The sequence below is a fragment of the Lissotriton vulgaris genome, chromosome 7 (genome assembly GCF_964263255.1).
Source record: "Lissotriton vulgaris chromosome 7, aLisVul1.2, whole genome shotgun sequence".
Taxonomy (NCBI): Eukaryota; Metazoa; Chordata; class Amphibia; order Caudata; family Salamandridae; genus Lissotriton; species Lissotriton vulgaris.
The window spans coordinates 1402422256-1402437868 of record NC_141695.1 but is presented as its reverse complement, the minus strand read 5'-3'; the positions used below and the strand labels follow the sequence as shown (position 1 = coordinate 1402437868).

The window sequence follows — 15613 nt, the reverse complement described above, 5'->3', positions numbered from 1 at the left end:
TCAAAAGAACTTACACCTCTTTGCAAGGAGGTCACAATTATACATTCACTGCCTTTTTAAAGAGCATGCAACTTTATTAATATAGGTTAGACATTAGCACTCACAGTCAGATGGGTTAAACATTGTCTTACTTTGCTTATGCTGACTACTTGAAATTAAAATATAGTTTACAAATGTATTGTATCCCAAAGTTGGGGAAGCTTTTTTAAAAAAAAATCCACAACATTTTTTAATGGAGAAACTCCACTTAAGGCCTACATGTAACAGAAAAATTCTTGTACTAACACATATTTTGGTATGAAATTCCTTCAATAAGCAAATCGATGCAAATTCCTCAAACATAAGTCATTCATTAAGTTGTTATCTTTTCCACCTGAATTTCAAATCCGCACAGTGCTGCTGAGGGTATTTTGGAGACAGATCCCACAACTGAACAACATGTTTGGGACACCTCCTAGGAAACCTCTGCCTGGAAATCTTTCATGTTCTTTAGTGTTCTATTTCTCTTTCAGTCATCTCTGCATCCAGATGGAGAAACAGGAGACATTCATACCACGACAGCCGCTAAAGATCGTCGGAGGAATCCCATTCTTCAAGTATTTTGCTGATGGTTGGGCCAAAGTGGAGAGTTTTCAGGCTCGGCCGGATGATCTGCTTATCTGCACCTATCCCAAAGCAGGTGAGTGCCTCCATGGTAATAGGAGTAAAGCCTAGTCGGTAATATGAAAAGCCATTCTTGAGTATGTTTTGAACCCCAGGAATTCTGATAAAAACCTCACGCAGTCTCAGCATTGTTTTTCTAAGTGGCGTAACACTGGTTCTTACCCGCTGAGTTGTTAGACTTCAGCTTTTCAACACTGTAATAGTCCCAATTAAAACTGGATTACTTACCCTCTATATTGAATCCCATGTTTTCATAATTCTTGGCCATCTTTGGATGTGTTACTCGAGGATACAAAGGGGACGTTGTTTTTATCCTAGCCTGGGAGTGTGTTTGAGTACAGTTTCCGGTCATCATTGGCTATTCAGGCTGGGTTAGTAGATCATGTAATATGCCAGCCTTTATGGTTTTAGGGGTTTTAAAAAATCCACATATTGCTATTCTCATGAGGCACTCCTTAGTTAAAATTGGGAATGTAGTACTGTGCGAAAGCAGAGTGAGTGTTTGGCTAAAAAAACACAAGGGGTTGTACTGGGTAGACACAGAATAAGTATTATCATTTATCATTTCATTTAGAATTTTGTTGAGATCTCACATACTGTCATCTGGCCCTTGAGAATTATTGCTTAATTGTGAATTCATCTCCACATAATGGCTTGTGTAAATACTTCTGGGGATAGTTTGATGTGCACTGCAGTTGAGAAGGCAGTACCTGGTATTTGTATTGAACCAATATTTTTAGGTGGGAGCACAGGGAGAGTATTTGTTAGTAGGTGATGAAGGAAGAGTGTGAGGAAGATAACACTTCCCTGAGCAGTTAAAGTCCTCTTGAATAGGATTTGGGATCTTAAAATGGCCTCTATGGGTACCATGCCTCCTTTTCTTCAACTACCATATGACATTTTCTTTCTGTCTTCCTACTCGTCAGAAACTGAGGTCAGTGACCCTCCTCAATCTCCACATTTATTGAGACTCCCTGGACTTTTCAGGTTTTGAGTGGATGTGTGAAGTTGGCCAACTTGCTCATAGTTCTTTGCAATGGGTTCACAGTTCCGTGTTATGGCATGTTGTCCCTAATTCACTTTTTTGAGTAATTTCATGATGTGTAGTTAATTAAATTCATATCTTATTTCTGGGTTCTGGGTATTACCCATGGGCATTGAGAGATCTCCTGCTTACAGTTTGACATTTAAATTTTGGATGTGTGACCATGCTGCTTTATGTTAATCTGTAAGTCTTACTTTTTACTCAGTTAAGCACTAAATTCTGTAGATAACCTGGGACTCCGCTATAATAGGTCTTACATATAGTCTTTTTACATTGTGGCTCTGTCTGTGGCCTGGTTTTGTATCAGCTAAAGCTTGTTCATGAGTTTTCAGGCGGTGAGGCATTCGTGCAATAATCCAGCTGACCGACCAGCAACAATTTTGCTAGATCCACCCAGTGGGTGTTTAAAGGATGTAGAATTTTTAGTATGTAATAAAGGGAAGATCCAATTCAAGTGAATTAATATAGCTTTATTCACACCCAACGGAGAGGCATATGGCAACAGTCAAACGGCAACTTCAACTGGTCATAGCTTGCCACAACACATTCTTAATGATGACCAATATAACATTCCTAATAGAGAATGTTAGATTTAAAGGCAAAGATACAACACATCTCCCTTTTTATAATACACAAATAAAATGAAACAGAAAATAAAATAACAATAAAATTAAAATAATTCTGTAATCAAGAAAAATGGAAAATATTACTTAAAATAATAATCCTGCAAATACAATGGAGGTCTTTTGACTCTGGAACTGCGAGAAAGAACATCTTGCGACAAATTGCTGAAACATTTCGGCTTAACAACATCATTGGAACATTTCGACTTAACACACCCATCCTCCCCCGTACATTTTGCCAAACGAGACATACACCAAACATCACCACCAGCAAGCATGACTACATTATTCATGACTTTTATAATACGTTTGGGACCAAAATATTTAGATTCACCTTTGGGTGACCACACTGCCTTCTTAACAAATACAGAATCACCCACTTTCCATAGGATTGTCTTTGCTCCCATTTTAGTGTCAAACCTTCACTTGTAATTATTTTGATAATTCCTCACACTCCAATTATTGACAAAACAACCTCTGTCATTTACACTTAACCATAAAGGATTCAATTTTGAACCAGCTGTTCTACCCTTCAATATTTTAAATGGAGAACAACCAGACAGACTGTTGGGTGTGTTCCTATGTGCCCATAACTTTTCTCTGAGGATAGGCTTAACTGGAGTTCTTAAATCCTAAGCAGTTTGAGCAGAAGCCCTAATCAACCTAGTCATGCTCTCTACTAAACCGTTTGCCTGAGGGGCATAAAGAGCAGTTCTTTGAGTGATGGATATATCTTATAAAAAATCAGTCATCTCTTGTGAGGTGAACTGCACCCCATTATCAGACACCAGATTATCAGGAATTCCCTCGCAAGTAAAAGCATCCTTAAGAAATTCAATTATATTTTTCGTTACGACAGAACTCATGCAAGCGGCAGATACCCATTTTGATGTATAATCTACTAGTACAACAACAAATCTCTCAGAAGGGAGTCAAATTATCAAAAGGGCCAACTATATCCACTGCCAGTTTTGACCAGGGACGTTCTGGAATAGCCACAGGAGAAAGAGGAGTAGTCCTAACCTTCTTCGATTTATCATTCCCAGCACAAATGGTACAATCTCTGACAGTTTCTTCAACTTGACGGTCCACCTAAGGCCACCAGTAAGATTCTCTGCCCCTGGCCTTTGTGAGGCTTCGCCCCAGGTGTCCATCATGCACAAGGTTTATTATCTTCTCACGCATCATCAAAGGGGGTATAAAACTGTCTCCACGAAAAAGTTCGCCCTGCACTATGTTTAACTCTTCCCTGACATTCCAGTAACCTTTAGCAACTTCAGGTACATCTTTCAAAAGAGGCTAACCATTAATAGTGAAATCCATGACCGGTGCTCTTGCTTCGTCACTCATAAAACAATCCTTCCATTCAACTTCATTCAGTGCTGATTCTTTCAACCATGAAACACTTTGACATTCTGAATCATTTACCACAAACTTTTGCAAGGGTAATCTTGAAAGAAAATCAGCTGGAATATTCTTAAGACCAGCTAAATATTCTACACGAAAATTATATTCCATAAGTCCCTCAATCCACCTCTTTATCCTCGGAGTGGTGCACTCAACATTTCTACAAGAAAACAATTGTACAAGAGGTTTGTGGTCTGACCTGACCAAAAATGGTAAACTCCATAAGTAGAATCTAAAATGCTTGATGGCCCACGAACAGGCCAGTGCCTCACGTTCAATCACTGAATAACGTTCTTCAGCACCCTTCAGCGATCGAGAAGCAAAACCAATTACCTTTTCAGTACCATCAACCATTTGGGAAAGAACTTCCCCTAACCAACGAACACTTGCAGTGGTCAAAATCGTCTTCTTGTGCACATCAAAATGTCCTAAATTTTTGCTATTTCTGATTTCACAACATTGAAAGCATCAACACACTCTTGATTCCAATTGAAAACGGTGCCCTTCTTCAAAAGTAGTCTGATGGGTTGCATAACACTTGCAAAATTGTAAATGAATTTAGAATAGTATTCGGTCAAACCAATAAATGATTTTACTTGATCCTTGTTTGAAGGAGATGGAGCTTGCAAAATGGCCTCTGCCAAATCAACTTTTGGACTGATCCCCTCCCCAGAAATGGAATGCCCAAGGTAAAATACGGAACTCACCCTGAATTTACACTTTTCACGTTTCAAAGTCAACCCAAATTTCTGCAGTCTAGACAAAACATCAAATAAAACCTCATCATGCTTAATTTTGTCAATACCATGTACAAGAATATCATCTTGAAAAAACAGCACAGAGTCAATACCTGACAAAACATTTTTCATGACTCTTTGGAAACAAGCAGCAGCACTTGCCAGACCGAATGGCATTATGATGAATCTGTAAGCCCCTGCCGGGGTTACAAAAGAGGTTAGATGTTTTGAATCTTCATGGAGCATAATTTGATGATACGCTGCCGATAAATCCATTACACTAAACACACATGACCCACCTAACTAAGACAAAATCTCATTGATGTTCGGCAGGGGTTGCCTATCGACCCAAATTGAACTGTTCAGACTTCTTAAGTCCACACACATCCTAATTTTGGTTCCTTTGTCCTTAGGTGCCAAAACAATGGGCGCAAGCCATTCTGAAGACTCTATCTCCTCAATTAACTCTAGTTTAAGTAGTCTGTCAATCTCCTCCTGAAGCGGTTTCAACATGAGATTTGGTACCTTCCTTACTTTATGCACTACAGGCTTCGCACTGTCTTTTAAAATTATTTTATGTTTGAAACCACTCAAAAGACCAAGTTTGTCAGTGAAAACTCCAGGAAATTATCCCACAATATCTTGAACATCACTCTGTAGAGAAATTAACATGGCTTGTTCAGGTGCATTTGGACTTAAGACAATCCCGAGATCTCTTTGGTGACGCCAACCGAGAAGATTATCTCCCCGCTTGGCAAAATACATTTTTCCAACCGTTTCTCTGTCTTTAAACAAAATAGACTGAACAGAATAGCCCAACAAGTCAATCTTTTGCCTGCCATACCCAACTGGATTGATGTCAGGGGCTAAAGGTTTTATTTTGTCAAACCCAAAAGTTGAGAACCGAAATTTGTCGCTAATTAAAGTATACAAAGACCCTGAATTAGCCAACACTAGAACGATCTCATCTCCGATGTATATCTCACATTTAGGCATGGTCACAGTATCAGAGTCTACAGATTTTACATCATTCACAATCTCATGAGGTGTGTCAGTGATGCAATGAACAGCTTGTTGAACAAATTCTTCTTCTTCATCCACAAGGTTCACTTTGTTGTTCCTGCACATACGTGCACGGTGGCCTTTATTGCCACAATTCCTTCAATTAGTAGTTTTTGCAAAACAATTTGGAAAATTAGCCCCGTGGTTTTGACTACCACACCTGGAACATCTAAACTTCCCATCTCTATTAAAAGTGAGATTAGATTTCGCTTTGTCTGGTTTTTGAAAAGTCTTACCTTGCTTTACATTCACTTTAGCGACAGATGCAACCAGCATTTCTGGTTAAAAATGTTCTTGGTCTCAATGTTGATATTATAAACAAGGTCAGTCTGACTTGAAACCTTTGCGTATTTCCTTGACCCAATTAGAAGTATGTTCAACACTCAACTATGGTTATAGCTTCTTTCAAATTTGGATTTTTGGATAACAACTTTTCTTGAATCTTTTGGTCATTAGTACAGCTGACAAGCTGATCACGAATAAGAGAGTCAGTGAGCTGTTCAAATTCACATGTTTGTGCAAGTGATTTAAGTGCTGCCACATTATTTCCGACTCTTTCACTTATGGCTTGGACACGCATAAAAAATGTGTGTCTTTCCATAACAACATTTATACGTGCACCAAAATGTCTTTGTAGAAGAAGAACGCTCATTTCATAAACATCCAGCGTGATTTGTGAATTCAGGCCTGCAGAGTGCTGCTCACACTGCGTGTAAATCAAGAAGACGTCCGCTTTATTTACGCACCCTGCACACCCTTTCATGATTTGCATGCAGTCTGGCCGGCGCTCAGGAAGACTTCATCCACAGATGTGACTGCGCTCCCCTGGTTCCATCATTAAAAAGAAAGAATCTGCGCTGCCGCCCGGCCGGAAGTCAGGCAGGCTGGGGGCGGGACGACAAGACAAACCGGAAGGCCAGTCAGGAGCCTACCCCGCACTGGGACGTGTGGGCTGGAGGAGAAGGGCGTCCGGCGCTAGCGGGGCTCCCGTGAGGTGAGAGAGCCCGCACCAAAGGAAGAGACCGCCGCCGCAGACTATTACCAGTGAGTGGGGGCCTTCTTCCCTTGCTTAGCTGCGAGGGCTCCCAGGGGCATTATGAAGATATCGAGTGCTGCCAGTAGTTTCAGGCCCACGAGGAGGGGGGGTTCTCTATGTATGTTTGTGTGTGTGCGCGCGGGGGGGTGGGTGGGTGGGAGGTTCTCTAGGTGTGTGTGCGTGCGTGTGTGTGTGTCTGCTTACAAGGAGCTAAGGGAGACAGGAGATTGTGAACGCGCGCGACCTGATCCGATTCCGCAAGGTTGCGCGTGCACATCACTTGTCTCCTGTCTCCCATGACTCCTTGTAAGCAGAAATTACTACAATAGAGTCGTGCAGCGGTGATCGCTTCACGATCGGTTCGCAGTGCGAGACCTAAAAAGGATCAAGAGGACACGGGCATGTGGCCTCGTTCTAACACAGCGTACGTATGGTAAAGTGCTTACCGACAACAGTGCTAAATCACATAGGAACTCAGCTGCTGGTATTTATTTATTGATGTAATGGTTTACTTCCCACATATATACATCATACTGAATTCATTCCTATGCCCACCACGGTGTTATTTGCCTTTCAATGAAATATTATCATCCCTTATTGGCTTTCCGTTGCTGCAGTAACAACTAAAGTTAAGAAGGTGCAGCGACTGTAAACGACAAAAACTGGGGTCTAAACTAGTGTGCTGCACACTTGTAGTCTTTCCGTCATTTCCCACAGTTATATATTACAAATATCATACCTATAGTCAAGACTATTGGCTTTGTCAGTGGCTGTTCGCTGCCTAAGAGATAAATCAGCAGCAACCATGACTTGTGATATAATATTGAAACAAGCTTACATCTGAAGCCCTGGGGACACCACGACAATATTGCTGCTACAAGTATCGTACCTATAAGTCCGGACTATTGGCTTTGTCAGTGGCTGTTTGCTGCCTAACCTAAATGAGCAGCAACCATGGCCTTTATATAATATTGAAAAAACGCTAACATTTGAAACCCTGGGGACACCACAACAATATTGGTGCTACAAGTATCATACCTCTAAGTTTGGACTATTGGCTTTTTCAGTGGCTGTTTGCTGCCTAACATAAATGAGCAGCAACCATGGCCTTTATCAGGACTATTGGCTTTGTCAGTGGCTGTTCGCTGCCTGGGATATATAAGCAGCGACCATGGCCTGTAAAAATATTGAAACCCGCTAACATCTTACTGCTCTTTCGTGACATAAAACATTAAAACAACAGGTGAATAAGGGTAGGTCAAACCTAGTCTAGAACTCATGGCCTTTTACTAGAGGCCGGGTAGGTCAAACCTAGTCTAAAATCTACACCCTTCTGTTCTCCGGCCTATGACATAAAAAAGGGGCCACCCTCGACCCCCCGAAATGGACAATGTCCATCTGCGTCCGTGATCACCCAGCAAAAATTGGGACAGCATTGCCAAAATTCACAAACAAAATTCAATATCTGGGGAATGCCGCCTGGAACTCACGCGAAGAGAGGGAGTTCACCTGCTTGGCTTCTCGATGACTGCACTACCGTTCAAATCTAACTGCCCATTGTTGCCTCTGCTGACGTTCCTGATGCACGGGGACAACAGGTGCTTGAAAATAAGCCCCTATGTTTTACATCGAAAGGCATCCAGGCGTCAATTTTTGGTGATAGAAGCAAGAGCACAGCAAGAAGCAGTTAGGGCCTATGGGAACACCCCGCGACCGTCCTAGTGCTAGAATAGAGCCTTGTGCAAACAGCAGGAGCTAGAAAGTATTGTGTAATATCGAACTTTAAAACACATGCAGCCTGTGCGTATTGTTGAGGATCTGGGCTTTGCTCACTGAGCCATCGATACCAAGGCTCACATTAAAGTAGGCTGCATTCCTTTGTACTCTGTACTAGAGCTGCGCAGCTACTGTAACCTGATTACCTCAAGCCATGGCAGGCTGCTGAGCCACCCTTCCTTGCTTACATACCCCATTTAGAGCACTGGAATCAAACTGTTTTGCTGGAGGCTTCTGTCCATATATTATTGTAACTAAGCCTAAAACACGTTATATTTGCTCCTTCACATCAGTCCCCCTTTAAACTACGCGCACAGCTTCCTCATTCCAAGCTGAGACAGGCGCCCATACTACTCTAAATAAGCAGAAGAACACGTTTTATATGCTCAAGATAGGGCCCCCCCAAGCACCAGATACCTACAGTGGAGGTTCCTTTAACTACGCGCAAAGCTTTTCCATTAGAAGTCGTGACAGGATCCCATAGTATTGTCAATAAGCATAAGATACGTTTTATACATTCCTTACATAGGGCCCCCAAGCACCTGATACCGACAGTGGCAATTGTTTAAACTAAGCGCAAAGCCTCCCAATTACAATCTGAGACAGGCGCGCCTACTTTTGTACATATGAAAGAACACGTTTCGTACGCTCCATAACATAAGGGCCCCCAAGCACTCGACACCGACAATGTAAGTCTGTCCATATACTATTTCGAGTCCATTCCAAACCGGGTACATGCAACAAATGTTTTACACAGAATATGCAGCACATCCAATATCCCCGCAATCCCCGGCTCAAACGTCCACGAGCCAGCGTATTTCATCTCTAGTTACCCAGGGGGCTTCTAGCGTGACAACCGTGCCAACACAAAGCCTTACATAGAGCATACTGTCTCCCTTCAGTTACGACACACACAGAGACAACCCTGCCCCGTACTTAACTTGTGCCCTCTAGGAAGCGGCTGCACCCTTCACCACGATTCATCCCAGCCGCAACGAAATCCCATGTTGGCCTGCCTCGCCGGCGCTGTCCCCGGCAACCTGGCACTTTAAATGGGTCCCAAACTCGCGAGCCTTGGTTTAGACGAAAGCTCCTGTCGTCTCCATCGGGCCACTTCTTGAGCCAAACCTGCAGGGGAACAAAGAAGAAAACAAAATTAAGAAAGTTGTTGAAGATTTATTTGCATAACATTATGCCAACATGTTGGGTTATCTTGCGGGCGATCCAGGGTCAGGCAGCCCCTCGCCACCTGCCTGCCTGATGAGCCATAAACCCCAGTGGTGTTAACCGCGGGTGTGTTGTCAATCTGGGGGAAGTGCTAGCCCCTCCCACCGGCGGACCTCCTGTCCACCCCTTACTCGCGCCCATCCTCCTACGGGGGGCGGAGAGTTGCAGGCAACCCCCGATTGCTCAGGTCCACAACCGCCCGTAGGACTAACGGGGTGCAGTCACTCCTCCAGAATCCCACGCGAGGAATCCCTGGGGGATAATTGGCTTTCGCACCATTACTGTGCTCCTGTAGAGGGTACCTTTCTGTACCTTCCAGCGTTTGGATCGCCCTGTAACTCCACCTGCAACACAAAGCAAATAGTATTAGATGAAGCACCCCCCCCCCGCTGCTCGACCGCCGGGTTCGCGGTAGGGAGGGAAAACAGCGTTCGGGCAGCTCTGCACGGCGGACTGAGGAGGGGGACCGTCCACGTCGCGACCAGGACCAAAAGAGGGTGCCAGGTAGGAGACAACGGTTAAAATACCTCTCCCTCCCCCTCCTCCCCCCGCTGGAAATGACGTCACTAGGGGACCCACCAGGTCCCCGATACTAGACCGCTCCTGGGGTCTGTGCCATCATGTGGCACTAAGGATGGCCTCCCTCTTAGGTGGCCCCCTTCGGTGACCTGGGGCAAACTGGCATAGTGCCAACATCGGCCCATATCCCAGCCCTCCCACAACAATTATCTGAATAACAGACACAACACAATTGTTTTGGTGGAGAAAGTTGTTGCAGAAGTATTTGCATAACATTATGCCAACATGTTGGGTTATCTTATGGGCGATCCAGGGTCAGGCAGCCCCTCGCAACCTTCCCACCTGATGAGCCATAAACCCCAGTGGTGTTAACCGTGGGGGTGTTGTCAATTTGGGGGAAGGGCTAGCCCCTCCCACTGGCAAACCTCCAGTCCACTCCTTACTCATGCCCCTCCCCCCTACGGGGGGCAGAGAGTTGCAGGCAACCCCCGGTTGCTCAGGTCCACAACCGCCCATAGGACTAACTTACTGTGCTCCTGTAGAGGGTACCTTTTTGTACCTTCCAGCATTTGGATCGCCCTGTAACTCCACCATGGCTCTGGGTGTGGCCACCGACGCCCCAGAGCCCCCCCCCAACTTATACTGTCCTTTCACTTACAACCTGCTGCTGCCAATGCCTCTGCTAAATCAAGCAGGAATAAGTCCATCCCCACATTGGATAGGTGTATTCCATCGTCTTCAAAGCACCCTGTGCATTTTGCATGTAGCAACCCATGCCTGACACAACCAAATCCTCTTTGCCCAGTGAATTTGCGCATCGCGCTGTTCACCTGCCTGCGCGAGGTCTCCATGGCATCCCCCGACCGTGCACCGCGCCAAAATAGCCTCAGCATAATTTCGGACCACCATATCTCACAGGCCCCCAGCATGTTACTCAATTCGCACAAAGTGCCCCTCATCATGTGCAGCAGGTCCCTGCATCCTAAGGGATCCAAGTCATTGCCTAGGTGTATTACCAATACATCGGGTGGTGAGCCCCCGCCCAGTCTCTGACAAATTTTCAGCTGCAAGCTATTCCAGTGCATGTCGGGAGTTCCCAGCCAAATTATCCTTGTTGCTGTGTACCCTTACTTCTATTTTCCGATATCAGCCCACTGAGATACCCTATGGATTCCCGAATGTCCCGTCACACAGACCGTTTTACCTTGTAAATAAAGATGCAGATGTTTGCCACATTGTTTATTATGTACACAAAATTAAATTCTTCAACCACTTCAAACATAATTACACCAACTCTTAAGTCACACAACAACAGCACATCTAAATTCCAAGGCAGTGTTTAAACCCGACTCTTAAGAACGTATATATTTCTTGTAGCAATTTGACTCCCAACGCCCCGCATGTTTTATATGTTCTACTGGCAAGCCTGCCTGGAAGGCCGTGGGTGCTGCCCCTATTCTAAATGAGTGGCTACAAAAACGCTTGCCTTGGACCTATTTGCCTGAGAGTTCTAAACACACCCCCATTATGTGTTGTACTTGATATTTGGTCAAAGGGATACCATCAGTGTGCGTCAGGAGGTAACCCTTGCCTGGGGGGCGCAATGCCACGTACCTCGCGACTAGACACACCGGACAATACTTAGCAACTTCCATTCTGTTCAACAGTATCACTTTCCCTGCCCCTTCCTGGTCAGTTTTTGATCTCCGGAGCCTTAAAGTCAGGACCTCATGTGTCAGGACAGCATCTTGTCTGCAAAAGGCTACACCATATGCGTCCTGTTTAGATTTCGCCACCAGCTCCCCTATTCTAAATGCCCCAAAGAAAGCAAACGCAAAAGTTGCCGAAAAAAGAGCAGCTTCGAAAACTGAGTGAGTGGCCCTGTCGACCCAATCAAGAATCCCTTTAAGCGTTGCAAAGTCTATAGCTGACCTGGTGTCTGGTGCCCGTGGCTCGCTCCTGCACCAGCCCTTCTTAGCCGATCTAATTAAGAAGGACTTGGTGGGATTTAACTGCCCCCTCAACCTAGCGTGGTGGCTGATTGCTGACAGGTGTCCCACTACCCATGTTTGTGACTTCCCCTGACCTTTGGCCCACATGATGAAATCTTAAGTCAGGTTCTCCAGGGGGGCCTCTCTTGTTCCCATGCACTGGGTACTGCGCAGAACTTCTCCACACCCGCCCGGTACCGCTTGATGGTCTGCGGTGCCAAGGCCAGCTCACCTAGCCCCATCAAACGCCTTTCATATTCAGTAGGAACCACAGATGTGCTGGGAAAGGGGTAACGGAGCTGGCTAACCCCTCAACTGCGGCATCCAAAGCTTCACCACTGCTGCTGCATGTGGAAGGCAAGCCGGGCGCCAAAGGGGGGGTGCTACCGCTCCCACAGTGGGCCCACTTAGCACAGGTGTGGCTGAGCCCACCAAAGGAACATTCGGGCTAGGAGGGGAGGAGCCCCCAGGGCGGCCAGTGGCACCGTAGCCTGATTGACCCATACTGATGCCGCCGCCCTAGCTCCTCCCTCTTCCACAGCTGAGACACTGGCCGGCAGGACCGGAGTCGGGGTAGCTCTGCCATGAAGTCTTTCAGAGTGTCCAAGAGCTTACCCAGATCTTCACGAGTGGCGTACCCCGCCACGGTAAGGAGATTGTCTTGGGGAGCCACAGGTGCCAAGGGCAGGGGGGCGACCGGCAGGGGAGATGCCTCTTTCTGTGCTTGCACTGCCCTAACCTTGGCTGGCAGCGGGGCTGTGGGAGCCCCTATCCACTGGATACAGGCTTATCCTTGATCATGGCTCCTCAAGCGCACCACACCATCTGATGCGCGCCGCACCACCCGCCGCAACAGCACCCGCCGCGGACGTCCCGGCGACCGGCCCGTGCCGCCCAACTGAACCACTGTCCCCTGGGATATATGTCAACCGAGTTCGGTGCCCGCGATCATCCGAGGTCCGAGGCGCTGCTGCCCCGCCCCATATGGCCCCCGCGAGCAGCGCCCACGCGGCCAGAAGCTCAACATCTCAGCGATGTGCGCCGCACACAGCATTGCTCGCAATCGGGGGATCCCAAACACTGGAGCGTTCACCCTGAGGTCCCCGCGTCTCCAGCGCACAATGCAATCAAAGGAGCGCGGTCCCCTGCTGGGCAGGCGGGGGACGATGTATGCGTCCCAACCCAGCGAGCGGGATCCTGAACGAAAGCATCCCATGGCCGCCCCATCCCTAGGGCATGGCAGCACCGTCCGTGACAGCCACGAGACCCAACAAATGGCACGGGGGAGACCAGGCAACCCGCCCACACCCACCAAACCCCTCCGCAACTCGAACCCGGCCCCACCCGCGTGGCGTCTCATGGCAGCACCACTCATCAGCGAAGCAGCGCAGCACAGACCCCGCCGTGCAACGCCGAGGGGAACACGAAAGCATGCCCCCCCAGCTGACCCAGAACCTTGAGGAGCTCACCCGACACACGACCCAACCATCCCAGTGTGCACGGCCTGATCCTCAACCCACCCACGCCGCCTCGGACGGTACGGCCAAACATCTAAGACATTTGCTGGCCTCCCCCTCCTCCCAGCCCGCCCCACCACCCGGAGCCGCACAAGGCAACCAGCACCAAAACCCCTGAAACGCAAGAAAACCCCGGCGGCCCAGAAGGGGGGGGGTGCGACACCAGAGGAAAACGACTCCCCTCCACTGCCAGGCCAAAAACAGCGTTCGGGCAGCTCTGCACGGCGGGCTGAGGAGGGGGACCGTCCATGTCGCGACCAGGTCCAAAAGAGGGCGCCAGGTAGAAGACGATGGTTAAAATACCTCTCCCCCTGCCGGAAATGACATCACTATGGGACCCGCCAGGTCCCAGACACTAGACCGCTCCTGGGGTCTGTGCCATCAGGGTGGCCGCCATCTTAGGTGGCCCCCTTCGGTGGCCCGGGAAGCCTGGCAGTAGTTGATCTGTTTCTATTTCAGATGCCATCAGATGAAACAAGCATCTAAGATTTGTCATGGTGCTGCACCCAGGGAGAAGCCCAATGATGTTAAAACTCGTAATATTCTATTGCACGGTGCCACACATTCCCAGTAGTAGCAACCACTGCTGAGTGCAGTCCCCGCCCCCGGGTCTGATTTGGCAGTGTCAGTCAGTGACTGACAGCCGCGCTGCGAGAATGATTTAATATACAGCGATAGCAGGGCAGCAGATTTGCAACATTGTAGCACATACAGACTCTCAGCCAGAGCTGAGCAGACCAAGATCTAGTTAACTGTTTATTAACTAAACTGAGCCAGAGCTGCTGGCAAGTCTGCCGAGAGCAGCAGACCCGGTGCACATAGGTGGCATTAAAAATGCGTGACAATGCATTTCAGTGCGGTGTTGAGGATCACCACACTGAAATGCGTAAGAATCACACCTGATGCGTGATACTTGGCAGGTCTGTACGTGGTTGTTCCTGGAATTCCTCTTTGGTTTAGGCGGTTCTCCCTTGTTGGCGAGTTATCTCTAACTCATGCAGGGAAGAACGAGTAGGCAGTTGAGCATTTGCCTCATGGAATATTAAGAGTGTGGTGGTGTGTCAAATCCCAAGAAGTTATTGGGGTTAACTTGACTACAAATCCCAAGGAGTTATTAGGGATAACTTGACTATTCCTTTTCTTTCTCGTAAACTTTATGCACCATAATATTGAAGCCACTGCCTGTCTAAGTGGCAACCTTACATATTTTGGAGTACTGAAACCATTTGTTTACCTATACCATTGGTGCTAAGACTGGGGTTGTCTTTGTTTATATGTTTTCTACAACAGGGGTGGACAGTGGCGGCTGGGGACATTTGAAAGTGGTGAGCCGTAAAAATGTTTTCATACTGCACCCCTGCGAGCGAGCTGGAACAACCTTGGGGGGTTCAGGGGCTTCCCCCTCTAGAAAATTTTGAAAAAAGAGTGGACAAATGCTGCATTTTCAGGCAAATTTGATAAAGCAGGAAGGCTAATAAAGCAATGGTTAAAGTGCAGTTATTACATTAATAAAGATCCCTCCCAATGACGTGCAGTACAGAGCCACAGGTGGGCAGGCTATTCAGTATAAACTTCAGAGGAACCCCAAGACTTAGTGAGGAATTTCCACTACAGTAACTTTGAATGACAGGACCACCCACACTTGTTAGCATCACCGGCTGCGCTTGCTTACCTTGTGATACTGCACTCGAGCACAGAAAGCATTTTTTTTACTTTGCTTTCTCGCTGTTGCGAGAAGAAACATCAGATCAAGTGCATTCATTTAAAGTTTGATTCATTTCCACTTTTCTCTGCCTAGCATACCATTCCCCTAATGACTCACTACTTCTCTTTGGAGAAGCAAGCAGCCGTCAGCGTCAGAAGACGTCAGAAGACTGACTGTCATGTGAACAGTATACAGCTGCAACACTGCTCAGTGTCTCCTTTGAAAAACGATGCATGCCACAATTCAGAACTGCCTTACCCATGCGCAGAAAAAGTTGAATGGCACCAGATCTCGAGGTAGATGGT

The 15613-nt window shown here is 46.8% G+C and overlaps 1 protein-coding gene across 1 annotated transcript in view; it reads left to right on the top strand.

The window, feature by feature from the left end:
- The window catches only part of LOC147705722 (sulfotransferase 1 family member D1-like), a 417136-nt gene that overhangs the window by 73280 nt on the left and 328243 nt on the right, over nucleotides 1–15613 (top strand). The window contains exon 2 of the mRNA XM_086932157.1: nucleotides 513–679. Coding sequence (XP_086788283.1) covers nucleotides 513–679 — 167 coding nt within the window. The remainder of the gene's footprint in view (nucleotides 1–512; nucleotides 680–15613) is intronic.